This window comes from Ictalurus furcatus, chromosome 8 (genome assembly GCF_023375685.1).
Source record: "Ictalurus furcatus strain D&B chromosome 8, Billie_1.0, whole genome shotgun sequence".
Taxonomy (NCBI): Eukaryota; Metazoa; Chordata; class Actinopteri; order Siluriformes; family Ictaluridae; genus Ictalurus; species Ictalurus furcatus.
This window is the reverse complement of record NC_071262.1, coordinates 11,910,089-11,937,683: the sequence shown is the minus strand read 5'-3', so window position 1 is coordinate 11,937,683 and position 27,595 is coordinate 11,910,089. Positions and strand designations below refer to the sequence as shown.

The 27,595-nt window shown below is 38.4% G+C and overlaps 2 protein-coding genes and 1 non-coding gene across 4 annotated transcripts; all 3 read right to left on the bottom strand.

The window, feature by feature from the left end:
- pabir2 (PABIR family member 2) lies at window positions 1-9,290 on the bottom strand. Of its 2 annotated transcripts, none has more exons than XM_053630811.1 (10): window positions 7,136-9,290; window positions 6,725-6,803; window positions 6,570-6,623; window positions 5,457-5,500; window positions 5,242-5,296; window positions 4,811-4,912; window positions 4,620-4,705; window positions 4,409-4,470; window positions 2,121-2,223; window positions 1-1,709 (listed from the first exon to the last, which is right to left on the bottom strand). In XM_053630811.1, the coding sequence occupies exons 1-10, from the start codon at window positions 7,243-7,245 to the stop codon at window positions 1,574-1,576; spliced, it is 831 nt and encodes a 276-aa protein (XP_053486786.1). In that variant the 5' UTR covers window positions 7,246-9,290; the 3' UTR covers window positions 1-1,573. The 2 variants fall into 2 exon arrangements, with proteins under 2 accessions (XP_053486786.1, XP_053486785.1); XM_053630810.1 differs by having other exon boundaries at window positions 4,409-4,473; window positions 7,136-9,284.
- On the bottom strand, window positions 4,981-5,133 carry LOC128612125 (small nucleolar RNA U109). The gene has a single exon (XR_008386690.1). It is a non-coding gene; the product is annotated as a small nucleolar RNA U109 (small nucleolar RNA).
- A 4,914-nt stretch (window positions 9,291-14,204) lies between the features above and the next one.
- Window positions 14,205-25,204, bottom strand: hprt1 (hypoxanthine phosphoribosyltransferase 1). Its single transcript, XM_053630947.1, has 9 exons — window positions 24,641-25,204; window positions 19,443-19,549; window positions 19,023-19,206; window positions 17,697-17,762; window positions 17,009-17,026; window positions 16,828-16,910; window positions 15,773-15,819; window positions 15,464-15,540; window positions 14,205-15,348 (listed from the first exon to the last, which is right to left on the bottom strand). The coding sequence occupies exons 1-9, from the start codon at window positions 24,665-24,667 to the stop codon at window positions 15,301-15,303; spliced, it is 657 nt and encodes a 218-aa protein (XP_053486922.1). The 5' UTR covers window positions 24,668-25,204; the 3' UTR covers window positions 14,205-15,300.
- Between the last annotated feature and the right edge of the window lie 2,391 nt (window positions 25,205-27,595).

Below are 27,595 nucleotides of genomic sequence, written 5' to 3'. Positions count from 1 at the left end.
CTCTCCTTGCAACAAAACACATTCAGAGAAAGGATGTACAGTGCAGTTTTGCCTCAGCCATATTTCTAATATGGAGCAATAAACTACACTTAATTTAATTTCCATGAAAAACAATTTACAATCATTTTCTTGCTTGCAAATAAAAACAAAACATTTATGATGCATCATGCTCTGAGGAAATAGTATTTTCTTTCTTTTTTTTTCTTTTTTTTTTTTAAAGGAAACTAATTCATAAAACAATTTACAAAAAAAAAATATTTACTAAAATAACAAAAACACAAATGAATAACAACTTACACAAGTAAGATTTTACATCTCTCTTATTTACAGACCTTTAATGGCACACTACTTTCATGAAATCAGTAGATGACCTTCCTCCTATTCCACGTTCAAACGTCTCCATCAGCAGCTGTTTCTATTCTTCTATTTATCCAAACTGCTCCAGGAATTTATCTCGAAAATTCCTTTGACAGTGGTTTGCAGTAGTTCACCCCATGCAGCAAAAAAAAAAATAAAATAAAATAAAAAAGGAGGCATTCAAACACCAAAAACTCTGTTGTTTAAGCTTTGTACTGTCACACAGTGATATTCCAAAGACAAATGAATAAGGGTGAAGCCACGGCGTTTAAAGGACTGTAAAACACACTGCAGTGAGGCGGATCACTTCTCGAAAGCTGACAAGGCTAGACCATGCCCGAGGGTGGTAGACCTCAAGACAAATTGCAACTCAGGCTGTTGAATGTGTTTTAGTGTTCAAATCCTGGATTTAGTGGTACACATCCCCATTAATATTGCATTCAACCAACATTTCCTCCGTTTCCTAAATAGCTGACGACAACCATTAACTCCATTAGAAAAACTTAATGAAGCACTAAGAGTGATAACGAGGCACTCGTCAATGGTGGTGCCGCCTCCTTCCATCTACACCAATAATGAAAGGCTGATCCTTATACACTTGACCAAACTCTGCTGTAAATGTATGCAAGCGCAATCACACCCAATTGTCAGTTAAGTGCTCGAGCACTGTGCACACATTCACCCCTATACAGATTACAAACGACAAGCTAATAGCCATCACAATGTATATACATACTTACAAAGAAAACGAAACAAAGCTGGAACCAAAAAAATAAGTTAAATTCTTTCACACAACACCTGTTGGCAATCTGCTTGTGTCAAAGACTTATAGTAATAAGCCCAGTCACAGGCAATCGAGCAGTATTGTTGCAAGAGGGGACGCTTCGCTCTCCAAGAGCCTTATATTTATATTAGCATTCCACTAATTTAAGAGAGCTACAAGAACACAAATTCATACAGAAACTGCAGGGCTCGAAAAATGCTGTTCATTTCATTATGGAGCCTCACCCCATATATTACACCTTTATATAGCAGCTGGTGCAAACAGCATTCACCGTCTTTCACACCCCAATAGTAAAGTCCAGACAAGAAAAAATACCCGCAGGGCTTTGGCTTCAAAGATGAGAACAAAAGCACGATTGGGAAGGCATGGAACAGAAGCACAAGAAACTCTAGAGGCTCATTCGTGTGGCCCGTCTTGTAATATATATGTCGATCACTTAGGTGAAAGATCCGGGAGGTGGATGAAGGGAGAGTTACTCGAGGAGGGTGAAACCCCTTCCATCTTAGCTGGAGAACCTGAAGAGGAGCCAACACTGCTGAGGCTTCCATCAAGCAGGTCAGGGGATAAACTGTAGGAACAAAGAATCACACATTAAGCTCAAACACACACCAGACTAGATTTTTTTGTTTTTAAATGCATTAACTAGACATCAATTCATCAACTTAAACATAAAAGTGAACTTCAGGTCCAAAAAAAATTAATTAATTAAAAATTGAAAGGTACAAATTTAGATGATTGTCACATATCTATTTCACTGCCTTATATATAACTTAGTCCAAAAGTATTAATGCTGAAATAAAAATCTTAAAGGAGTACACAAACACTTCACCTTCCACTAATCAGTCTCAGATGTTTCCAGTATCTTGTAGACTACCCTGTGTTTAACTCATGTGCTTTGTCACTCCAGTCATAATAAAAAATTTTTTTTTTTAAAATAGAATTTTACAACCAACAACATTCACCAGTACAGAGTACGCACCATGAGCTGAGTTCAGGCAGGTGAGCCGTCTCTGTGGACAACATGGTGGTGGTACCCTGGAAAAGTCTCTTTGGCTGGCTCTCTGCTTCCATCTCGCCTGAAACTAGGAGGTGAAGTAAGATTTAATGAAAGACATCGGAAATTCAATAAAGGGTGCGTTTCACAGTCCATCTGTCTCATGACAACCATCAAGAACGGTATGAAAAAGGCTACCAAGCATTTGTTTCAAAATACGGTCGATATAAAAACTGTTAAAACTGCAGGGCTTTTGTGAAGTAAAAATTACACCAAAATAAATCATCTCAGATCTTTTTCCCCCCTGACATTCAATCTGACAGATAAAATAAATATAAAAAAAAAAATACACAGGTGCACCTCAAAAAAAATTAATATCAAGGAAAAGTTCATTTTCCGCTTGAAAATGACCAACTTAGCGCATCTTGATTTGGCAATTTTACTCCTTTCTTCCTTGGAAAACTGCTCCAGATCCATCAAATAGTGAGGGGGATCTCCTATGTATAACCCTCTTCAAGTCATTCCACAGGTTTTAGATCTGAGCTCTGACTGGGCCATTCTAAATATTCCCCTTCCTCCATTGCTTTATTGAATTGGATTTGAGGTTGTTATTGTGCTGGAAAGTGACATTTTTCTTCACCTTCAGCTGTCTAACAAAGACCTGCAGGATTTGTACCAAAATAGATTGGCATTTGGAGTTCTTCATGATCACCTCAATCTTGACAAGAGCCCCAGTCCCAGCTGAAGAGAAGCAGCCACATAGCATGATGCTGCCACCACCATGTCTCACTGTGGGTGTGGTGTAAATGGTATTTTAGAATTGTGCTCAAAAAAGTTCTACATTGGTCTCATCAGACCATAACACATTTTGCCACATGGTTTGGAGGTTACTTCCCCCCCAATAAGAAATGGCTTACATAAAGCCTCACTACCCCATAATCCAGACATGCGAATAATACGAGATTGTTGCCACATGTAGAGATGTAGAGTGTGATCAGCACTTGCAAGACATTCCTGCAGCTCCTTTAATATTGCTGTAGGTCTCTTGGCAGTCTCCCCAAGTTCTTTCCTTGTACTTTCTCCAATTTTGGAGGGACTTCCTGTACTTGGAAATATCATTTTGATACCACATTTGTTGATTGCCTTCACAACATTCCACAATACATTTAGTGTACTGGAATTTTTTGCACCCCTCTCCTGATCGATACAGTTCAACAATGAGATCCAGTTCATGCTGAACGTTGAGCTCCTGGTGTCTTTGGTGTCTGAACGACCAAGAGCTTTATGATAAACACCACAGCAATTACAAGAATGTTGATGAGTGATTCGATGTGATCCCTTTAATTAATTCAGTGTTGATTTCTACACTAAATAGCATTGTTTGTTCCTTGTCTCTTCCCTGCAAATATGCAAATGATAACCCACTGATTGATAGTCCATTGTATTTATTTTACACCTGGCATATATATGCATACAAGTATTCTTGACCTCTTATTCAAATAGCCAAGTGCCCCATTATAGAGTTGTTGTATTACCATATTGACCACAAAAAAAAAAAAAAAAAGGCTATTCATATTCAACACCATCAATTTGCAGGAACATTAACATTTTGGGCACAATAAAAATTGCCTTACACCCACACCTACCAAAAAAAAATAATCCGGGTCTTCCCACAAGTATGTGAATGCTATTGCTGTGACTTTGATATAATTTAAATCATTACTTATTTATATTGTTTAAAATGAGAAGTTTAAAGTAGTTGTTGCAGTGGCCAAATCACCAAATATCTTACATTTCGACAGAACATGTCCAATCAAAAATATTATAGATCAGTTGCTGCAGTGAGCGCTGGTGCATACAGATATTGCGTATTAATCTCGGTTAGCCGGTATGCAAAAAGTGAGTGAGCAGATTTTTGCAAAGACGCAAATACTTGGCTCTCTTCTTCTCCTCAGTGATAAGCAGGTGTCAGAAACAGAAAGTTGCACCGCGACATCTTGTGTACCGAAGTATTTCTACTTTTCTGTGTGAACAGACCTTAACTGCCTCATTCCATACATGACCTAAGACACACCAATGATTGGCTAGCATCTCTGTGACAGAGGAAGAACCCTCCCAGTCAATCAGCTAAGGCCAATTATGGCCTGCTAAAACTCCTTGGCATGGTCAGGAAGTCATGAGTTTGAATTAGAGGCCATAGACATCCTCAGACAGCAGCAGCTCCACTCAGGACTAGCCACAATCTATTTCGGTACATAAGATGATCATTTTACCTTTCCGTTTGATAGGTCCCAAAATGCTGGGTCTAATGCAGTTAATGGGGCTCTGACTCCTCCTGCTGAGCACACACACACACGCACAGTAAGTTCCACCAAACAGTAAAAAAAAAAAAAAAAATTATATATATATATATATATATATATATATATATATATATAAAAATGAAATGAAAAAGGCCCGTCAATTAAAACTGCATGCGTTCACCTGAAACGACGTGTTGGGCTGGGGATGGGGCTGGGAGTTAGACCATTACTGCTCACCAAGATTTGCAGAGACGGAGAGAAGCACTGCTGCTCATTAAGGAAGGAACATGTGCATGAGCATAAGCAATATCAAAATCAGGACAAAAGAAGTACATGTGTGGTGCTTTGCTTGATGAAATCATAACACAATACCTTCTTCCCAATTCCTCTAGTGGGAGATGGAGCTGGAGACACCGGCACAAAATCAATACGCTTCGGGGATGATGATGTAGACTTCTCAAAGTCGTTGTCACTCTGGAATAACATCGTTTACACGTTCAGCTCATATCATGATCAGCATTAAAAGTGTACGTAGGTAGGTGTAATGTAGGAGTTCTATACTACCAACGCAGTCTGTGCTTGAGAGACTGGTGGCCCTGTTAACTCCACGTTACTTTAGCATGCTCTTTCTACAGCCACAATCTCATCAGTGGGGAGACGTGGATGTACTGTGGCAGAAAAGCCACTGCATGCAAACTTCAGCCTTTCATCATTTACAAATCCTTTACATAGTTTAAAGCAGCCTTGAATACACAAAGCTTGTACAACACGCCAGCATTTCTGGACATTACAGTAAGCCTTACCAGGCTAAGACTTTCCTCCCAAGACTGGCTCATCTGCATGGCTGCCTGCACCTCCCTAGTTGGACAAAGGTGGGGGGGGAATCACATAAAAATAAAAAGGGAATGGATGGGCATAACAAGACCATAGAGAGGTTGTTGATGCCAAGATTTCATCTGTTTAATAAATATTTTGTTATAGTCACCCATAATGAAGATCCGGAAAGCCAGTTATTTACCGTTCATGAGCTGTTTCCCTGTTCATCACATCAACCCCTTCCTCCTACAAAGAAAGACACACATATTGCCCATTACTCAAGCAGTACTATTTAAAAACAGTAACATGCAAGCTCCACTGTTGCACTATAAAGCAAAGGCAAGTGCGATTAAATCTCTCAAACTCAAAACAATTAAACATAAAAGAAAAACTGAATAGCCTACTAATAACTAAGGTTCTTACAGTGCCATCTTGTATGAGTGGGCAGTTACCTCATCATGACTTACAAAATACAGATTAAAACACATTTCAGTGCAACATCTACTCATTCATGTATTTATTTAACAAACATACAACATGGCCTTTATTTTTGGCTAAGTAGTTGCTGCAAGCATGCACGTGCATATATGCATATACACACATACATACACACTAATTATATTATATTATATTATATTATATTATATTATATTATATTTATATATATATATATATATATATATATATATATATATATATATATATATATATATATATATATATATATATATATATATATATAGACCCAGCAGTGCACTATTCCTCAGCCATTCTTTTCTGGCTTCTAACAACAACGTGACAACTACTGACAGTGGAAAAGATTTTCTGGAAAGGTCATTCCACAATACAGCTTTAAATAAAAATCCAGTAACATTACATTTACGGCATTTTGCAGACACCCTTATCCAGAGTGACTTACATTTATATCATGTATACAACAGAGCAATTTAGGGTAAAGGTCCTTGCTCAAGGGCCCAGCGATGGTAGCTTGGCAGTGCTGGGGCTTGAACTCCTGACCTTCTGATCAGTAGCCCAAAACCACCACAATCTCAATTAGGAGATTTTTTCTTTTTTTATATATACATATATGTATTTTTTTTTTTACAATTATGTGCAAACATTTCAGAAAAGAAATAGCACATTTTATAACAAACATTTCCTTTCATTTTCACCGACGGCAAGTGATTAAACGGCCCGTTAATATTCCGCTACGATTAACCTGATATTTTTAGGCTGGGTTATCGGGTTAAAGTTTCAAACTGTAACCTACTAACATGAGTAATCTACTACACATGTAGACAGAGACCAGGTTTACCTGTTTGATTCTTTCAAGCCTGGTGCTAGGGATGCGAACCGGGGACGATGGAACCTAGGTGTTACACAAACAACAATAAGCACGGAGAACCTTAAACAACGACATGGCGATTAGCAGGGCTGCAAAGTGAACTAGCTTCATGGCACGTTACACACCATGTTCGGCCGATTAACAAGAGTTGTGCTGTTTCGTCTGCTGCGTAGAATCTCTCGTTGGAAAACCTGAGAGTTGTCACTAAAACAAACAAAGTTTAATGGTTATTGAATATACCGGACAACCCAACGATGGAAAACAAAGCACAGATTGTCTTTGCATGAACATTGTGCGAGTTGTTTACTACCAATACAGTCTGTGCTTGAAGACTGATGGCCCTGTTGACTCAGTGAAGTAGTGGTGTGTGGTTTTTTTTAGCAAGTCTGTGAGTCCACACTCCTAACATCCAAGAGTGTGGTTAAGTAACAGACATGCACTTACTCGACATTATAGCTTTTTTACATTACGAATGAAGCTTGAAATCGAGTGTAGTTTAAAGAAAAACAGTCATGAAGGTTATACGGTGAATAAACCTTAATCCGTTTATCATAGGCTCGCTGTTGGATCGCCTCAAGTGTCCGTCTCCCTGAAGCAGAGCCGACGGCATGTCCAAGTCCAGCTCCATCTTCTCTTGCGCCATCATTGCTTGGTTCTTCACGGTGCTCACTTAATGTCCGAGTTCGTCCAGTACCGCCTAGAGTTTCTCTGCTATAAAACTACATCGTTGGACGTCTTAAAGCAGCCAGAGCAAGTTGTATGAAACCCGACGCTTTTATTTGCGCATCTCGGGAGTTTTCAGGCTGTTAGCGAAGGCTAACGATACCTGCGCGGTGAAAGACGTCCACAACCGAAAGCAGCTGCTAGCTACATCTATGTGCAGACTAACACGAGATTACGAGCCCTCAGACTAAAACTTGTGTCCATATCTAAACTTTTTTTTTTTTTTTTTACAAATTATTATAGCCTTGACCTGAATGAACACGAGGTACACACAGGTTACAGCTATTTTTTGGCTTGTTAGCTTAGCTTGATGCCCCTTCGTCAGACTCCAGCAAGCCTTCGTCAGACTCAGTCTTTTAGAAAATGAGAGAAGAAAACGAAGAAACACCGACTAGACCCGACCAGACCGCTGCCACACCGAAACAACAAGATCTAGTATATTCAGAAACGCTTAGCTTACTAGTAAAACACAATAGCGCTCAGTTGGCAATCATCGCGAAGGGAAACTAGCTTCCTGGCTAACTAGCCTGCCTAGATATGCTGCTCGTGAGATGCCGCTGATGCGCTAGCATGTGATGCTAACCCAACAAATAATGTATTACTGAGCAAACAAACAACTCATTTCCATCCTCCTCTATCAGTCCACTTTCGTGTTTGAGCGAAGTAATAACGCGGGTGCAGCAACCGTTTCAATCAAAGTTGTGGTTTTCCCTTTGGACACCGCAGTGGACATCGAGACTCAACCAAGACCCGCCTGTTTTCACCGGATGACCGACAGGTCCTACAGCCAACCAAACGTTTCGAATGCCACAGGCGTGCGCGTTTGAAGGGGAACCCAGTAAGCGAGTAGCCAATGGCATCGCGACTTGGAAAGTACTTCCTGAAAACCTTACGTTCTACGTCATATCGTCCCGCCTTCACTTTCGGCCCAGGGAAACGCATGCGTGCCTGGAGCTCTTTGTTGGTAAAGTTACCTTACAAATTATTCGACAAAAATGCAAGGTTCGAAGTTTGTGGAAACGTTTACACTGAAGCACCGAATCATACTACAATGCAGATACATTCTCGCACACCTTTAAAAACACCCATTATACACAAAATAGCAGGCCAGTACTGGTAGGCCTAACAATAATCACAATAAAAACAGCTGCTAAGCTACATAAAGACACCATTTTTTTATGTTATTCTTGATTTCTTAACGCATTATGAATGCGTAGCCTGTCTGACAGCAGGAGAAACACAGTACTGTGAAAGTAATAACCAAGGTTGGATTTTAAGGCCTTACCTCTCCTGCAGCAAACACCCTCTCTTCCAAGCTCTTTCCTCAGACTGACCAGCCTACTGCAGTTTAAACACGTTCACACTTCACAGCTCCAAACTACCAAATCCTTTTCTCTATAATCATGTTATTACACTTTCTATATTTCTGATTACAGCACTGGAATATAATACACTACGATTCATATCCATTCTGTAGTTTTTTTGTTTTTACATGACATGATAATCCAATACCAACACTTTAATCTCAAACTGTACTTATATTTATTTATTTATTTATTTATAACAGTGGGGTGCTAATATTTTAAAATACTCTCTATCTAACTGCCTATTAATCTTATTCGTGCCTTATTATTTGCATTTTGAAGGCTTCAGGCCATCATGAGAGTATTATTCTAGAGACATTTTTGTTAACTTCTTCAGCTCGTCATTTCTCACAGCTAAACAAGTCAGTTTTAGTATGAGTAGTATGAAGCCTGATTTCACATGAACCATTTTATTTTTACAAACTGAACTATATCACACTCAGTTGGCAAGTTGGCACAGCAGGTAGTGTTGCCACCTCACTGCTCTAGGGTTCCTGGTTTGATCCAAATTTTACTGTCTGTTTGGAGTTTGTCCGCATGTTCTCCTCATCCCCACATGGGTTTCCTCTGGGTTGTCTGGCTTCTTCGCACCTTCCAAAAACAATAAGGGAACTGCTAATATGAAGTAAAAGAAAGATTTTTGGACATCATCACAGGACGTCACTGACCCAAAAAGGTCTATAAAGTTCTGTGTGAACGTAAGCACTAAATCTCTGTGTTCTAGTTTTGCCTTCCTTGTCCACAGCTTACACAACATTGCAGATATATGATATCTACACAGAGCTCACTGGCTGTGTGATATTAGTCACATGTTTAAGAACCATTCACATTACAGCCTGCTGTCTGTGAGCAGACACAATGATTTTTTTCTTCTTCTTTCTACTCATAATGTGGGATGATGTTACAAAGTCGTTACTCAGGTCAAGTGATGTTCCTGGCGCAAGCCCTGGTAAAGTCAACAACTAGTTCTTGGAATGTCAAACTGGGGTAAATTTGCTAAATGTATCCTTCAAAGTTTGCTAATCAAAGGGAAAAATTCACCCTGAATGATTTGCATATTAATGGTTATCATTAACATGTAATCTTCAGTGGTGGTGAAGATTTATTCATAATGAAATTCTGAGTTGACTGTTTTAGTTTAAATTTCTTTCAGTGACATGCTGGTCTGTTTTCACTATGGTTGTTTTCCTGTTTTATCCACGAGGCCATTCAACTACCTTCTGATAATGGTGCCAGTGGTATTTCGCCCTTGCCTCAACTCTACCTAAAAGGACTGATATAGCAGCATTTTTGTCCTTTTTCACCTCCTCATCTGTATGCTGTGGTCAAAGAGCTTCAACTTTCATGCTAATCTTCCCATCAGCACTATCTTGCTTGCCATCTTGGAGATTGCTAACTAGCTAAGCTGATTCTCTGCCATAATTCAACAAAATTGCATTGTACTGTCGCATTACATTCTGGAGATTTGAGTCCAGCGTTTGCCATCTCCACTATTTCTACACGGATTTCTCATTAATATGACACTGAACATTTCTGAAAAATGAAAACTGATAAAAGAAGTACTTGATCTTCTGTGTGATCTGTGCCTTATATTAGATGCTGTTGACTTTTATTATTATTATTATTATTACTATATTAAACACTACTGTAACTACACTAGCAATGCCACTGTGTCAAATGAGTGCGGCAGACAACAGCTAATATCTCACATCTCACAAAAATACAAAGTGGCACCAGAAACACCAAACATATCAGAAAAATTTTGCTATACACATATTTAATGTTTTTTAGGATGGACTTTTTTCTTTAATATTAATTAGTGGAATGTCACCTACCTGGGCATGTTTAGCAACACACAAGCTCTATTCAGCTATTTTGCTTTACAGCACAATAGAAACCCTCATAGAATTTGAAATGGTTTTAATGGTTATAATGATAATTGTATTGGTTTTAATGGAAACTTTAATGGTCCCTTTGTATCTCTACTGATAATTTGTTGCATTCTGTGGGTGGCATGTTATGTCTAGTGGATACCATTAAGGACCAGTAATGGTAATGGTTTTAATGGTTAGCTCATGGTTTGTAATGTTATTTGTAGTGGAATCAATAAGAATTTCTGTGATGGTTTCTATTGTGTTTATCAGCAGGGATAGCAATACTGTGTACATAAGGAATGAAGAAAAGAGAGAATGAATGACTGTGAATAGATTAGAGGTGTGAAGTATGCTGGATAGCACTATTCTATCCATCTACACATTTTCTACACAGCTTATCCTACAGGGTCGCTGGGAACCTGGAGCCTATCCCAGGGAGCATCAATTACACCCTGGACAGGGTGCCAATCCATTGCAGGGCACAACCACATACATACTCACACACCCATTCATACACTACGGACACTTTGGACATGCCAATCAGTCTACCATGCATATCTTTGGACTGGGGGAGGAAACCGGAGTACCTGGAGGAAACCCCCGCAACATGGGGAGAACATGCAAACTCTGCATGTTCCAACCCCCAACCCTGGCGGTGTGAGGCCAACGTGTTAACCACTAAGCTCCTGTACGCACTGTATATTATAAAAACAGTTTATTGCTTATGTCACAAAAACTAACAGCACTTACTAGGGTCAACTTCTGAACAACATTCTACTGTTGTGAAATATTTTTCCCTTCTAACTGCGCAAAGCTAATGGTGAAAAATGTAAAGAGACAAACACAAGTAAACTGTAAAATGATTACACTTGATGTTATCTAACAGTGGAGTAGATTAGTGTGTGTAGTAAGAAGGTGGCCGCTGGGCTGTACTCCTCCCTCGTGTGTGAGTGTGTGTGTGTGTGAGAGAGAGAGAGAGAGAGAGAGAGAGTGAGAGAGAGAGGCTGTAGCAGCACTCAGGCTCCCACAAAGCTTTGCAGGAGACCGTGCAAGCAAATATCAGACTTTTTTTTTTTTTTTTTTTTTCGGCGCCATTTTCGATTGGGCAGGAGGTAAGTTTGAGGATTTTCGGTGTAATATTTTTCACTATTTTTTTTTAAATGTCTCAGTCTGTCAGTGAACTTACCGTTTATAAGCTTTTAATTTCTTTAAGTGTGCTTTTGAAGAGATTTCATTGTGCTGGCTTCATATAAACCGTGTTTCCTGGCCAGCTAAATGTAGATTTCGGTCATTTTTCTCCGTAGTTGATAATAAAAAGATGTTTTGAATACGATGTTTAGAGTTTATAAGCTTAAAACGCACGACAAAACCAACAGTATAGACCATTTCAGAACGTCGTGTTTGAATATTTTCTGTCTATTATATCGCTGGAAGTGTTGAACGCTAACTAACATGATAGTAGTGCTGGACTATAGGGGCCATATATAGGGACCATCTCAAAACTATACATCCCAAAAAGATTCATTGTACTACTGACCAACACGAATCTGTGAAAACGTATTTAATACGCATGTTAAATGTTTAATTAACACACATGCCGTTCAAAAAGTGTACGTTGTACTTGCTGAATAAGGAATAATGTTCACTGATTTGTCAACAGCAGCATGTAGAGACTTGTTTTTTTTTTGTTGTAGACTCATGCAGAAGGCTATTTTTTCACAGCAGTGCCACTAGAATAACCATATAACATATCAATATGGTGAACTACTTGGAAATACAATTCATAGACTGTTTAAAAAAAATTTGTTACAAAATTATTATTGTACAGTGTGTTTTAATGAGTGAAACTTGATACACTACAGTGTATGAACTCGGTTGTGTCCGGGTTGCACTTGTCACAGCTCTCATTTCCTCAGGGGTTAACTCATTTCATTTCTGCTTCCCCTTGTGTAATTATTTACTGCCTTATTTATTAGTAGCTTGCTATTTCATCAATTAGGAGCGCTCCACTTAATCAGTGTGGTTTAATGTAGCAGATATGCAAGTAGACACGCAACATTAGACTCAGATGTGGACTGTGGATTCCTGATAAAATAAAATAAAAACCCCTGCAGGTAATTGTCACATTCAGTGAGATTACTACTATAGATCAGATTTCAGTGTGCATTTTCATGGAACCTACTTTCCTTAGAACAAGGCACAAGCGGCAAGCAAGCTGAGGCCTGTCCGAAAGGAAAAGCCACTCAATTGTCCTGTTATTTTCTAGGATTCCTGTAGAGGACACTCTTCTCTCACTTCAAACTTTTTAGTATTGACACTGCTGGAAAAACAAACAAACAATAGAAACCATCACTGAAATTCTTATGGATTCCACTACAACTACCATTAGAAACCATCAGCTAACCATTAAAACCATTACTGGTCCTTAAATGGTATCCACTAGACATAACATGCCAAGCAATAAATTATCGGTCGAGACCCACAGCAACCATTACAGTATCGATTTGAACCAATACAATTCCCATTAGAAACATTACAGGTTCTGTGAAGGTTTCTATGGTTTTGTTTTTTGTTCTTCAGCAGGGGAGGTAGGTAACTGCTTGCTTGCAATTTGTGTTTAAACTCAGTAGATAAAAAGCTAATACTTCTATAACACTTGTTTTTTTGTGACTAGAAAATGAATAATTCTAAATAAAAAAAGAAATGCGAATATATACACATTTACTGTTACTGAAACATAAGGCTGGAATTGGCACTGTCCATTGCAGTTGAGGAGTTGATCAGACAAACTGCTTGAACTGTGAACTCAACTCTCTATGAAAATTAATGTTACATATATTCTTTTCATTCAGACAGTTTATTCATCAATTTCAGTGGACTACCTTTGTGATATAGTTGTAGTTTTTTTTTCCTTGCTGGTAGCTTTAGTAGCAGCACATCATGGTTTGTAGTGATAAAGGAGATGCAGATCATGAGGAGCTGCTGGTAAAATTCCAGCACTTTCTCCAGTCATACCAACTCAGCACGATCTTGGTAACACACCAGTGCTGAAGTTGTGTTCAACTTCAAGGATGTGTGTATGAGCTGTGTTATAGCAGCACGTCAATACTGGAGTTAGATGTTGGGGTATCCAGTGTTTCTGTTCTGCTCTAGTAAGGCCTGTCTACACAACCCAGGTCTCAACGAAGCAATTAAAGCATGGCTGGAATGTTATACATAGTATGTATATTACTCACTGTTGTACTGAATAAAATCCAACTGAAAATATAGCTGTGTGGTATGTTTGTTGACACTGTACATTTTTGGTTTTGAACCCAAAAAAGCAGACATACAATTCAGGTAAAAATAATTCATATAGTTGACCTGTGGTACCTTTATTATTGTATTTTTCCCCAGGCATATTATCTTATAGCAGCTCATACAAAGCTTAGTGTTAAGGTGACTGACAGCTTTGTGTGTATTCTTAAGAAATCCAACAGAATTGCTCTTGCCTGTTATAATGCCTACAAATTTTCCAAGATCAGGTTGCATGGAGTAGTGTTGATTCAGACACCATTTGGACCATCTGTGCACCATATGACGCACAATATTACCTCTGTGAATCCATAACTTATTTTGAGAGAAGCTGAGAACTGAAAGACAAATGTGATTTCAATTTCAAATGAAATATTTAATGTCTTCACACATTTTCCAGTCTAATACATTTGTTAAAATCATTCACAAACCTCTCTGATACAATGGTCCACTTACATCTAATGACCTGTTTGCCAAATGGGATGTTGCTTGGGAAGCATTGTGTAAATCTGAAGCCACACAACTATTTAGAATAAATCAATTATAGGACCTAGATTGCTTTAATCATATTAACCTATAAGGCTAATGTACAACTTGGTAATGGTGTTGCTAAAACTGCAAATACATGGAGTAGCAGCTCACTTCATCATCATTGCTTCATGTTTTTGTTACAGGAGATATACTGGATATGACCATTATTGTGGCTATATGACTTGGCATATAAGGAACCATAACATTTGGTCCCCTTTACATAAAGGGTCAACTACGTTTACAGAATATAATAATCTGCAATAAGCAGTCAAATGAAAATGACTGTAATAACAAATTTAAAAAAAGAAGCCAAGGGTAAACATCCTGTGGTCAAAAATCTTTTTGGATCAATGTAATAGCTGTCTTGCTCATCTTAAAATCAAACCAACCAGAAATGATTGTGCATTAAAAAAAATTACATGTTTTTTTTAAAAAAAAAAGTTACATTTGATTATGTACAGTATGGCTTGTACAGTGTAAATGTTCGACTAGAAATATATTTTTGTTCAATGAGCAAGTACATAAGCAATCAATCAACAAAGTTGTAAAGTTTGGATGCAAGCTTTCTAATCATGCAGAATAAAGTTAAAAAAAATTATTTAACAAAAGAAATGTTCAAAATGATACAATAAATTAGAGAAATTTACTTATTTTATATATATTTTTTATATTATATATTATAGCTGAATACATTCAAACCAAAATACATCAGTGATTCAGCATAGAAAGGCTTGGGGTCACTACTACGTGAGAGCCACTGTGCCTTAAGAGGAAGCATGGCTCTCTGTATTTTTCACTCCTGGAGAAAAGGAGCTGTATCTGCAGCAAGCAGCACACCTTAAAATTACAAACCAGATATAATATAAAATGATCAAAAAAATTATGCACAGCTAAAAGGGTGAGGTGCAGACCACCTCATGCTTTGTACTTCTCTTTTCCTGTTTCACTGATGACGCAGATATGCTGAAAGGCAGAACAGGAGAAACTGTCAGGGCAAGTAGGACATCAGAACGCTTGCTTACACACAAATAGTTTCACATGGGGGGGGGGGGGCACAAAAACAACGATGATAACTTACATTTAAATCTCTAAAGTACTCATTGTAATCGAGCGCATATCCCACCACAAATTTGTCAGGAACCTCGAATCCTACAACTAGGAAAAAAGGAAAATTGAAAAGGAGTAGAATACAAGGCGTAATGTATCATGAAAATTAATACATCGACTGTGCGACCTTGTGTGCGCATACAAACAAAAAATTAACAAATTATTTTCAATGCGCATCAATGTTTCTCATGCACATACAGATACTGTAAAACACTAATCTATACCATCAGCAATTAAAATGAACATATTTCTTTTTATTCTGTTTAATAAGTCAACTTACAATCAGGTCTGTAGCCGACACTCCTTGGTGTCCTCTTCACAAGTAAACTTCACAAAAAAAACCCACACAACTGTGTATTAGCTAAAAAGGGAATTCCGCTTACAGAGACATGAATCTGAAGTATACAATAACACAGCGCTAAATAAACAGACAATAAACTATATATTTTTTGCAACTGTGGTTACACAAATACATCTCACTATTCTCAGAGTGTCTGATTAATCTCAAATATTCTTAATATCAGGCTTCATATCCTCCCCATCTCTCTTCTTTCAGTTTAATTCAATTTTATTCGTATGGCGCTTTTAACGACATACATTGTCCCAAAGCAGCTTCACAGAAATATATCAATATCTAAGCGACCTTTTGGTTTTATATAATCCGCCACGCCTACTTAGATCAAAAGATGCAGGCTATTTGACGGTACCTCGAATAGTGAAGGCTACAGCAGGGGGAAGAGCTTTCTCTTATAGAGCCCCACAGTTATGGAACAGTTTTCCTATTAGTGTTCGGGACTCAGACACAGTCTCAGTGTTTAAGTCTAGGCTTAAAACGTATTTGTTTACTCAAGCCTACCCTGACTAGATTCTGTTCTACTACTTCGCAGTCATAATTATCTTTTTTCTCCCTCTCTCCTTTCGCTGAGCCCCACATGAATTTATGGAGATACTAGAGATCCAGATCCTTTCTGCCTCTGGATGGAGCTCAAATCTTCTCTAATTCCAGACTGCTGGGACTACGGCTGCTCCTAAGGCCATACAGACTTCATATAAATCCATAATGAACTTTTTCACACTATCTGTTGTTACCCAGATGAGGATGGGTTCCCTTCTGAGTCGGGTTCCTCTCAAGGTTTCTTCCTCTTAAAACATCTTAGGGAGTTTTTCCTTGCCACCGTCGCCACTCAGTGGCTTGCTCAGTTGGGATAAATTCGCACCTTTAATATCTGTATACCATGTTGATATTTCTGTAAAGCTGCTTTGAGACAATGTCTATTGTAAAAAGCGCTATACAAATAAAATTGAATTGAATTGAATTGAAATATAAGGTCTTACCTGGCTACCTTGACCATTTTTGGATTGTACTGCTTGAGGAGCTCTAACAATGTCTGCATTGTCTTCCCAGTATCTATTATATCCTTTAGAATAAAACAAACTCCATTAACAACAAAAAGCATAAATGCGCAAGTGATAAAGACATCATAGGGAATTTTATGTACCATAAATTCACTCATACCTCCACAATCAAGACATTCTTCAGTGAAACATGGAAAGAGATAAAAAAATAAAAGTCAGTAATCATTTTCATGACACAGTGGTTTTCAAACACTTCCTGCTCCTTTAACTCAATTTCATTTGATCATTATGTTCATTTTCTAGTCAGGGTTTCCCTAGGTTTTCAGAGGGCCTAGGTGCTGTCTGGGTTCCTGGGGTGGTGAACGTTATTTATGCCATCTGGCAGACGCCCTTATCCAGAGCATACATCTCATTTATACAATTTACATACATCTCATTTATACAACTGAGCAGTTGATGGTTAAGGGCCAACAGTGGCAGCTTGGTGGTGCTGGGATTTGAACTCATGACCTTCTGGTTAGAAGTCCAATTGCCTTAACCACTGAACCATCACTGAAATTATTCGAAGGATATTTTAAGCTTTTCAACTCAAACTCTTACCATATTTGTGAAAGAAAACTGGCAACACTTATTGTACTTGTAGTCAAAAGTCTATTCATTTAACTGAATAACATTTGAGATTTAATTGAAATAAATGCCTTTTTAATGTTCATTCTGCAAAAAAACACTTAGATGCTGTGCCTAAGCCTTTCTATGGTAAGGAAAACCCTGCTCTTTCTCTGAACTTTCTGTACTTGTAGCATATGAATAAAAACAAAAGTAGCAGTTGCATGCTTGTTCTCACTTACCTTCCCTGTAAGTGTGGACAGATCATCTCCACCAATCACCTTAATCTCACCTGTGGATTGGTCATTCTATAAAGAAAGAAAGAAAGAAATGAATAAAAGGTGAGTAACAAATTACATTACTGGCACTAATATGTGGGAACTTGGATTTTACATTAGCAATGAAGGCTGTTTCACACCGAACATGCATGTGATGTGTATCACATACAACAGATAAACTTCCATTATACACACCAGCTCCATGAAACGGACATAAACACATGAGCACTTGTTTTAATCATAGTTTCTGTGGAGCTGAATTCCAACTTCTACTTTCAAAATGTACCGTGACCGGCCTTTATATTAAAAAATCACAACCTGCAATCAGGCTGTAGAGAATTTCAAAAGAGTTTTGCAGAAAATGGTCTTGTATCCGGTAGGTAACCTGATACGATAGTAATCACATGCGTTTACATTTAAATTCTTGTGCATCTGCAGACAGATACTGAAATCCACTAGCTGCACTCTTCGTTTAATATGCAAATTAGCACATTACAGTCTGGCAACAGCTTCCTGTTTTGTTCTTTATTTTTAGTTGCTTTAGAAGAATGTCACCACATCAAAAAAATGTATAGTTTTCAGCAGCGTTTAATGTTGTTAACATCAATAAAAGGTTTCAGCTTCTGCATTTTGGAAAAAGGGTTGAAATCCTGGTAAGTATGAGACATGTAAATGACCAACCCTGCATCTCAATTTGCCCACTTATACTATGCACTTTTTTGTGCGTGTGTGAAGAATAAATACATATGTTTGAGTGTGTATTAAGAGAGTATGCAAGTACCAGGACATACCAACACATCATGTAACGGAAAAAAACATGGTCACTGTAAAACGCCTCGCTGCATTTCAGCTTTTCTTCGTGCATTATACCTTATATAATTTATACTATATAGTTTAGTTTAACATTCCAGCGATTTATTTTTCCGCATTGCATTTACACCCCTCTAAAATGTGTCGTGAAATGCCTCCTCCCTCACACGAGGAGTTGTGGACAAAATTAGCTGAAAAAAGTACAAACGGATCCACACTTCAAAAATCTACCAGAAATAGTAAACCATCCGGGTACCTTTAGGACACTCGTTTCAACATGTTACGATTTGGGACACACTCATTCTGAGCTCAGATACTACGTAGGTGAACTCAGACGCAGCACAAGTGTAATTTAGGTCATTTACATAGGCTGACTTGACGTACACTATGTACAATACAGGTGAACATTAATTAAATAAATAAATAAATAAATAAATGAATGAATGAATGAATGAATGAATAAATGGTAGTTTTTTTTACTTGGTAGCTTTTGAGGCGAATGAAGTCCACAGTCATTGGAATGGAGCGATCACTGTTGCGGTTCAGTGCTTTGATGTAGTCCAGCAGGTCTGCAAAGAACTTGTAGCCCCCTTTGAGCACACAGAGGGCAACAATGTGGTGTCCCCCCATATCCTTCATGATTTCTCTGGCCAGTCGCTCAGTCCTGCAGGAATCAGGGCACAGTGAGACAACTGCATTCCTCGGTGATTTACATTCAAAGTCAGGATTGTATCAGTTTTCTGTACTAAGACAACACAATTTACGCAAGCAAAGGTCATTTAATCTCGTGTCTGTACACTTGTCCTGGTTACTCAACGTTCCCATGACCGAGATAAGTCTTTCTCTGGGTTTGAGAGAGAAGGACAAGGGCTAAGGGAGTGTTAGATGTTTGCCAAATACCTGTCCATGATTAGTCCATGAGGTATATAGACACGTTCCAGGTCAGAAGCATAGTGCTTTGGTATGCAGAAGAGGTCGAGATCATAACCCTGCTCATCATCGCTGATCTGAAATTCACAAATTAAATACCTGGTTAATAGTGCAGCAGACAGAACTCAAAGGGTGAGAAAGAAGCTAAAACACACACACAGAAGTAGGACAGTAGGGCAAGGGTTCAAATGGTCATTAACCCATCAGTCAACTCGAGTCATTTAGGCTACGTAGTAACGTACACAATACAATCTACGTTGTCTTTCCAAGGACATTTAAGGAATAGCCTTGAAAAGCCTTATCACACATTAGTAAGCCTGGTGGTAATTTTACCTCGTTGCTGTCTCCCTGCTAAAGTGACTAAGGAAGAAAACACACCGAGTCAGAGCCTTTCATTGCTGGTTGCAATGTTTGCAGGAAAAAAAAAAAGAAAAAAAAAAAAAAAAAGTGCCACCCCATAAGAACAGTGCCTTAATGTACAATTCAGCACAAAAGCAGAACATGGGTTGTTGGCCTGACTGAGTTTGCCTTTTGATCTTCATGTCCAAGCAGAACATAATACTGATAATGTCAGGATCCAGGATGAGAACTGTAGGATGTATATGGTCAAATGTGTGTGAGAGACTTATTTCACAAGCACGATGCAACCGGGACACTTTGACTGGCAAGCAAAATCACCAGACCTCAATCCCACAGATAAGTTGCTGGAACAGCAGGTTTAAAGGGAACCCTGACTATGAAGACTTGTATGGCTTATTAGATTAACGCTCACATCCGATATACAAGTCCGCTATACAAAAACACTCTAGATGTCAGTTTTAAAATAAATAAATAAAATCCTTGCACTCGTAGGCTGCCACTGCCGTTTATGTCGCAATGCATTCTGGGTAGTGGTGTCAAATGGTTGCAACAGTCTTGAGTCTCCAGGGACCCCACAGCGACAAACATGTCTTCGGCCTTTTCAATTTGAACCCGAGTGTAACACAAGTGAAGAGGCTAACATAGAAGACATTACTCACAACGTACATCAAAAAGACGATGATCGGCGGGTGCGCCAGTGAGCAGGCTTGGAGTAGGTTGTGTTTGTGGATGCTATGATTTGAAATAGGCATTAAAACATTACTTGCGTAAAGTGTCTTGCTTTTGCATAACTTTTTTTTTTGTTGTTACCATAGCACAAAAATGGCAAAAAGTCTGCGACAATACACATGCACGGGAAGGAGCGTTGCTAATAGGCCTGGCAGTGACCAGAAAATCACCGGAGAAGCAAACAGACATGACGACAAATTGTGTGATTTATATATTGAAATGTTTTAATATACTCTTAGTTAACAGGTTAATGGTCTCGCTCTATCTAGATACATCTCTCCTTATACTCGGCAACAGCATGATCAGTTGCTTTTTTTTAATCCAACGTATTGTCTTGATAGTACACTAAATTGTAAAGCATGCCTATAGGTTCCCATTTACCGCAAGGTCAACTTTTAACAGAACTGATTCTACAGTCTAAAGATCAACTGTGCCCTATGCCATAAAGGCGTCCTGTTTCAACACTGCATTAAATGTTTTCAAACCAAGTGAACTCTGAATTTGTCATATGACCGACACCAGAAAGAAAGAAAGCGTTCTGCTTTGGGGCAAGTTTCTCACCATCGCTCTCTGGGATTAGTTCTCTTTCTTTTTGGTTGCAGTATTCTTTGCCAAGTGTCAAGCTACTATTTGCGGTCCATAGTTCTCAAACCTCAACACACAAACGACCCTTATCTGAAAATTAAAGGTGACCAATGAGATCAAGGAGGGGGTTACTCAGTGCAAAAAATTATCACCCCTTCTCAAGGCACAGTTTGTTTATTACTAATTTGGTTGTGCATCAAATTCAATATTAGTAAGCAAAATTTATTTGTACACAATAACTGTCAAATTGTTATTTAAATGAGGGTATATTCCGAAAACTACAAGGTCTATGAGTAGGATGGAGTTTTGCCTATAATATTTCATGACATTAGCTTTGGTTAGCGTTCCGGCTGAACACCTTTTCCTTAGAAATCACACAAAAGAAATACGATAAACAAGCAAATAAATGAATAAATAAACCCCACGACACTGAAACACAGTCAACTGGCTGGGAGTTATAAAACTACATATACACTTTATGCAGTTGTAAAAAATAAGCATGCATCATTCTTTACACATTTGAGTGTTGGACCAATTTTGTTATCCAAATTTTTTTACAAATCACATATTAAACTGGGCTTTGGGAGGAAGGGGAGCTCCCTCTCTCTTATTTTATAAGTGCCATAAATTTGAGAACACGTTCAACATGTGGGTCATTATATCAAGTTCTTGTTACTGACATCATGGCAATGTGATTAAAACAGATGTGGATACATCTGTGGCTGTGTCAAGGGTTTCATTTGACTAACTACAATTGGGTGGCTGGGTCTTCTCAAAAATAACTTAACACACAGTAAAACCGTTAAACTAGCAAAAAGAAGACATTTTGCTTTGATCAACACTACTCTACCGGTCAAAAGTTTGGGGACGCTTGACTGAAACGTTTCTCATTATCTAAAAAAAAAAAAAAAAAAACCCTTTGATCTGAAGGTGTACGGTTAAATGTAGGGCTGCAACTAACGATTATTTTCATAATCGATTAGTTGGCTGAGTATTTTTCTGGTTAATCGATTGGGTTCTTTTCTGTTTTGGGCAAACAGTTATGTAAAGTTTTAGTCTTAAGTTTATATTTGCAACACTCAGTTTGTGGATTTTATTTTAAATAAACAAACAAACAAAAAAATGGTACTGAAAGAAAAGAACCCAATAGACACAGATGCACACCAGAACATACATTATTAATTTAGGACTGTAGTTTAATTCTGTGCTTTTGTGCATCCATAAAAAAAATAATGCATAAATACTTGTACATAATATAAACTAAAAAATTAATAAGATAAAGTTAAAATTTTATATTATATATATATACACTAAAATAAATTTAATTATTTAATACATTACTAGTATATATGCTTTATTTTAGTGTATATAATATAATAGTATTTATGCATTATTGTTTATGGATGTACAAAAAGCACAGAATTAAACTACAGTCCTAAATTATAATAAAAACCTCACTTTCACTGCACCTTGTGGTTTCTGTTACTCGCTGCCTTTAGACATTGTTTTTACTTGTGTTTACTTTTGATCAAAGTGTTTTAATTGGACATTAAAGATCTTTCACGCACTCCCACCGTGTATCACCGCGCGTGATCAGCAACACGGCCTCGTTACTAACATCACTTCTGTTATAATAAACAACAGAATTTACACTGCAAGCGCGCAAATACAGCACAATGACAAACTGGAATTAAACTAAACCTTTTAAGCAACTTGCACAAGTTTCCCCTGCCCCTTACACACAGTGGAGCATTTTGGATATAAATATAACTTTGTGCTGGTGCACCACTGATTGATCTCCATGGCGTTTAATATTAAATGCCCGTTTAAACATGACGATTTCGCCTCCTTCTGATGGAGACTGAGGTCATGTTGGGAATAAAAGGTAATGTTGACAAACAGTAAACTGAAGAAAGTCATTGTCTGTGACTCTGGGTATTAGGCTAAAGCTAACTGCATCAAGTTACGTGCGTATGACGTCATGTGCCGTTGACTAGGAAGAAAAAAAAAAAAAAGATGCTAGTGTTATAGTTGAGATGATATTACCTTTCTAAAATACGCAGACAAGACGGTAGAATACCTAATGCATAGTGTAAGTGTATATATAGTATATACTTCATTTGGGACACAACTTTATTATTTACTCTCCGAAGCGTGTTTTCGGAACAGAAGTAACATAATGAGTAAATCTCCCCCGTGCAGCGCACAGACTAACTAATCGATAATGAGATTCATTGATAACGATTTTCATAATCGATTATCATCGATTAGTTGTTGCAGCTCTACTTAAATGTTTGAAATCGGTGTTGTGGACAAAAATATAATTGTGCCAACTTAGTTTTCTAATACAAGAAACGAATAACATTTCACTTACAAAAAAAAAAAGTAAAAAATTTTAAACAGATGAATTGGAGCGAAATATTCCGAAAAGCATCCGATAAGTGTCCAGCATCAGTGAGAACTCCTGTTTAAAAAGCATCTCAGGGGGATTCCTCAAGAAATCAGTTGAGAAAATACGAAGAATACATTTCTGAAAATTCTAGGCATAAAAAGCACATCTACTTTGAAGATGCTAAAAAAAAAAATCCAAAATAATTTAGTATATCACAACATAATTCCCATAGTTCCCTTTGTGTTACTCCAAAGTTTTGATGACTTACAATGTGGGGGGAATAAAAGAGAATGTCTCTAAACCTTTGACTGGTAGTGTATGTATACATTTGCCTTTTGATTTGTTTGTAGGAAAGAGAGAAAGCCAATTCTCTGTAAAAGCAGTGTGAAACGGTATTGCATCATCATCATCATCATCATCATCATCAGTGCTCTAGGCTTTACACTGAATTTAAACTGTAGTGTCAGAGCGCAATGTAACCCATTATAGGTAATGACCTGCATACGCATATTTATTTATCTATGGGAATTTAGACTTGTATATGATGTGTTTAGGTTAATTATAATGGCTTTTTAAACGTAAACTAATCCTGGTTGTGACTAATCTAAGATCACACAGTTTTACTATATGGAATGATCTGGGATTGATTGAATTTAATGGATTAAATGGTGCCACACACACACACACACACACGCGCGCAGCAGTGGCTCCGAGCCTGATTTCTGTATTAAAATTATTATTCGGATGTGTTTTCCATTGACAGAATGGATGATTAAGGTATGTTAAGAGCAGTAGCAGAAGCAGCAGTGTTTAGCCACCATGTGCTATGCGTGCTAAAAACAGGCGCGTGCCCCGAGGCCCCAAAGCTATACGTGCTATGCTAACGACACAAAACATGCAACATGACAATGATACACTTCGAACAAGTTATTCAAGAAACATGACATTTTCAGTCACATTTGATTTTGCAGTAAGGTTAAATGTAATGCGAAGGTGTGAAATGCTTGTAGCTGTAGCACGGAGCAGAGTTACCTAACGGACCATGACATGATGGCAGATAGACGCTGTGGAGAAACAGCACACGGTACACAGCAATACATACCACCACACAGGAGCTGTTGGACGCCATGGCCAAACTGTTAACAGTGTGAAATTCACCGCGTGGACTCGGTCCAGTGCAACCCGGTTTCTCTTTCAAGCCGGGAAGCGGAACTTCCGACAGCTCTGCTGAACGCAGTCTGGAGCTCCTTCGCGCGGCTCAGGGCGTGTTTAGCGAAGCTAAAGGCACAAACAGGGCTGGAGCCCAGGCTGTGATTGGTGAGCGCAGGCTCACGTGCTATTCTAGACTTTATCCCATAAGGGAACTCGGACCCCAATGTGGCCTTTGCAAAAAAACAACAGAAAAAAAAAAAAAAAAAAAAGAAGAAGAAGAAGAGAAAGAGGAAATAAATACTTCTGCAACTGAATGCAATGTGCAGCTGAATGCATGGTCACTGTTGCATGTATGTATGTGCAGTACATCACTTTCAATCTGGAAACGTGCAATGTTAGTTGGTATCAATGAATTGCTGTCGACAATAAGACGAGCCAAAGCAAGAGGATCTTCCTATTCAGCAGGCCACTTGAAGGGCCGCCATCTTTTTCATCTCCCCCTCACATCTAACCGAGTAGAAGGGGTGCCTTCTTAAGCAGCCAGGTGAGAGAGAGACTATTAAAAAATACATCACTTTAATATTCAAGATTACCTATTGAGTGGTGGGTAATGTGACACTATTTTGGTGATGAGTGGGTTATATTCATTCATTCAACTTCAGTAAGAGCTGGGCAGAGTCATGGTGGATGTTTCAGATCAAAAGATGGACATGAAAAGATACAGTGCCCTCCACTGTATCTTCGCATGAGTGGTCACTGTAGATCAGAATTTCCACTTTAATTTCTTTATATTTAAATCTACACATGTTAAACAACATAGAATATGAAATTTTTTTAACCCAACAATTTTTCAAGTGATCAAAAAATATTGGAACATGATTGACCAGTGTTTCTTGTTGCCCAGGTGGGCCCTATTAAATTGAGTGTTTAAACAATTAATAGCTCTGAATTTCTACACTTGGTTTGAGACATGAGTTTCACCTGTGAAGACAAAAGTATAAAACAACATGAAGACAAGTGAGATGCATGTGGATAAAAGCAAGCCATTTTGGAGCAGAGAAAAGAGGGGAAAATCCATCAGAAACATTGCACAAGCATTGGGTATAGCCAATACAACAATTTGGAATGCCCTAAAAAAGAAAGAAACTACTGGTCTACCAACACCCAGACATCAAACAACCTGGCCAAGGAAAACAGCAGCAGTTGATAAACCTTGTGAAGAAAAACCCCAAAACAACAGTTACTGACATCACAAACAACCTTCACGGGGCAGGGGTGAAGGTATCACAATCCACCATTCAAAGAAGACTTTGAGAGCTGAAATATAGAGACCATACCACAGATGCAAACCACTCATGAGCAGTAAGAATCAGAAAGCCAGATTGGAAGTCCCAAAGAAATACAGAGATGAGCCACAAACATTCTGGAACCAAGATGAACCGCCACCAAAGTGACATGAGGGCCAAAGTTTGGAGAAAGAAAGGATCTGATCATGATCCAAAACAAACAAGCTCCTTTGTTAAGCACAATGGAGGTAGTGTCATGGCCTGGGCTTGTATGGCTGCTTCTAGAACAGGCTCACTAATCTTTATTGATGATGTAGCTCATAATGGTATCGGCAGAATTAATTCAGAAGTCTACAGAAACATTTTATCTGCTAATTTACAGAAAAATGCATTCAATCTAATTGTTAGGAACTTCATCACACAGCAAGACAATGACGCAAAACACACTGCCAACACAACAAAGGACTTCATCGGGGGGGGGGGGGGGGGGGGGGGGGCGGGGGCGGGGGAGTGGAAGGTTTTACACTCACCAGAGCTTAACCCATCTGTGCATGTACTTCACCTCCTGAAGAGGAGACTGATGGGAGAACCCCCCCCCAAAACAACCACTGAAAGAAGCTGCAGTGCACACCTGGAAAAGCATCACAACAGAAGAATACAACAGTTTTCAAGCCATGTTGCTGGCTTGATGCAGTTATTGCAAGTAAGGGATATGCAACCACATATTAAGTGTTATTTGCTTTAATTTACTTCAATATGCATCTATTCCTATACTTTTGTTCACCTAAAAATTCAGTTCAAGTGGCTGTCATTTCAACCATATACAGCTGGTACAGTACAAAATGAAATGAAACATTCCTCCAGGACCATGGTGCTACATAAAACACACTAACCACATGAGACGAGACAGAACTAAATAAGTTCTACACATTTTTACATAAAGTGCATGTGCAAACAACACAGGACAGTACTACTAAAATAGGACAATAGGCACAGTGACAGTGTAGCACTGAACAATACACAGTTTTAATGTAGAAGCGTTCGATATAACAGGTAGCGCAAAAGATAGGTGCCAAAGAGTAACAATATAATTTAAAAAAGGTATACATGTAAATATAACATGTTATGACTTAGTACTCAGCAGATTAGCTTATACCAGATGTGGACATAGCAGTTATTATAGTAGCAGTCAGGTAAAGTGTATAATAGTGACAAGAAATGAAATACTATATTATTTATAAATACAGTAGCAGCAAAAATACAATAGATCAATGCAGGAATGTGCAAACTCTGCAATGGGAGTAGGTTCAATTCAGTGTGTGTGTGTCAGTCCAGTCTCCGAGTATTGAGGAATCAGATGGCTTGGGGAAAGAAGCTGTTACACAGTCTGGCTGTAAGGGCCTGAACGCTTCGGTAGCTTTTTCCAGATGCCAGGAGGATGAAGATTTTTTGTGAGGGGTGTGTTGGGTCATCAACAATGCTGTTGGCTTTGCGGATGCAGCGTGTGGTGTAAATGTGGAGCTGAGAGAGACCCCGATGATCTTCTCAGCTGTCTTCACTATCCGCTCCAGGGTCTTGCGATCCAATGAGGTGCAATTTCTGAACCAGATAGTGATGCA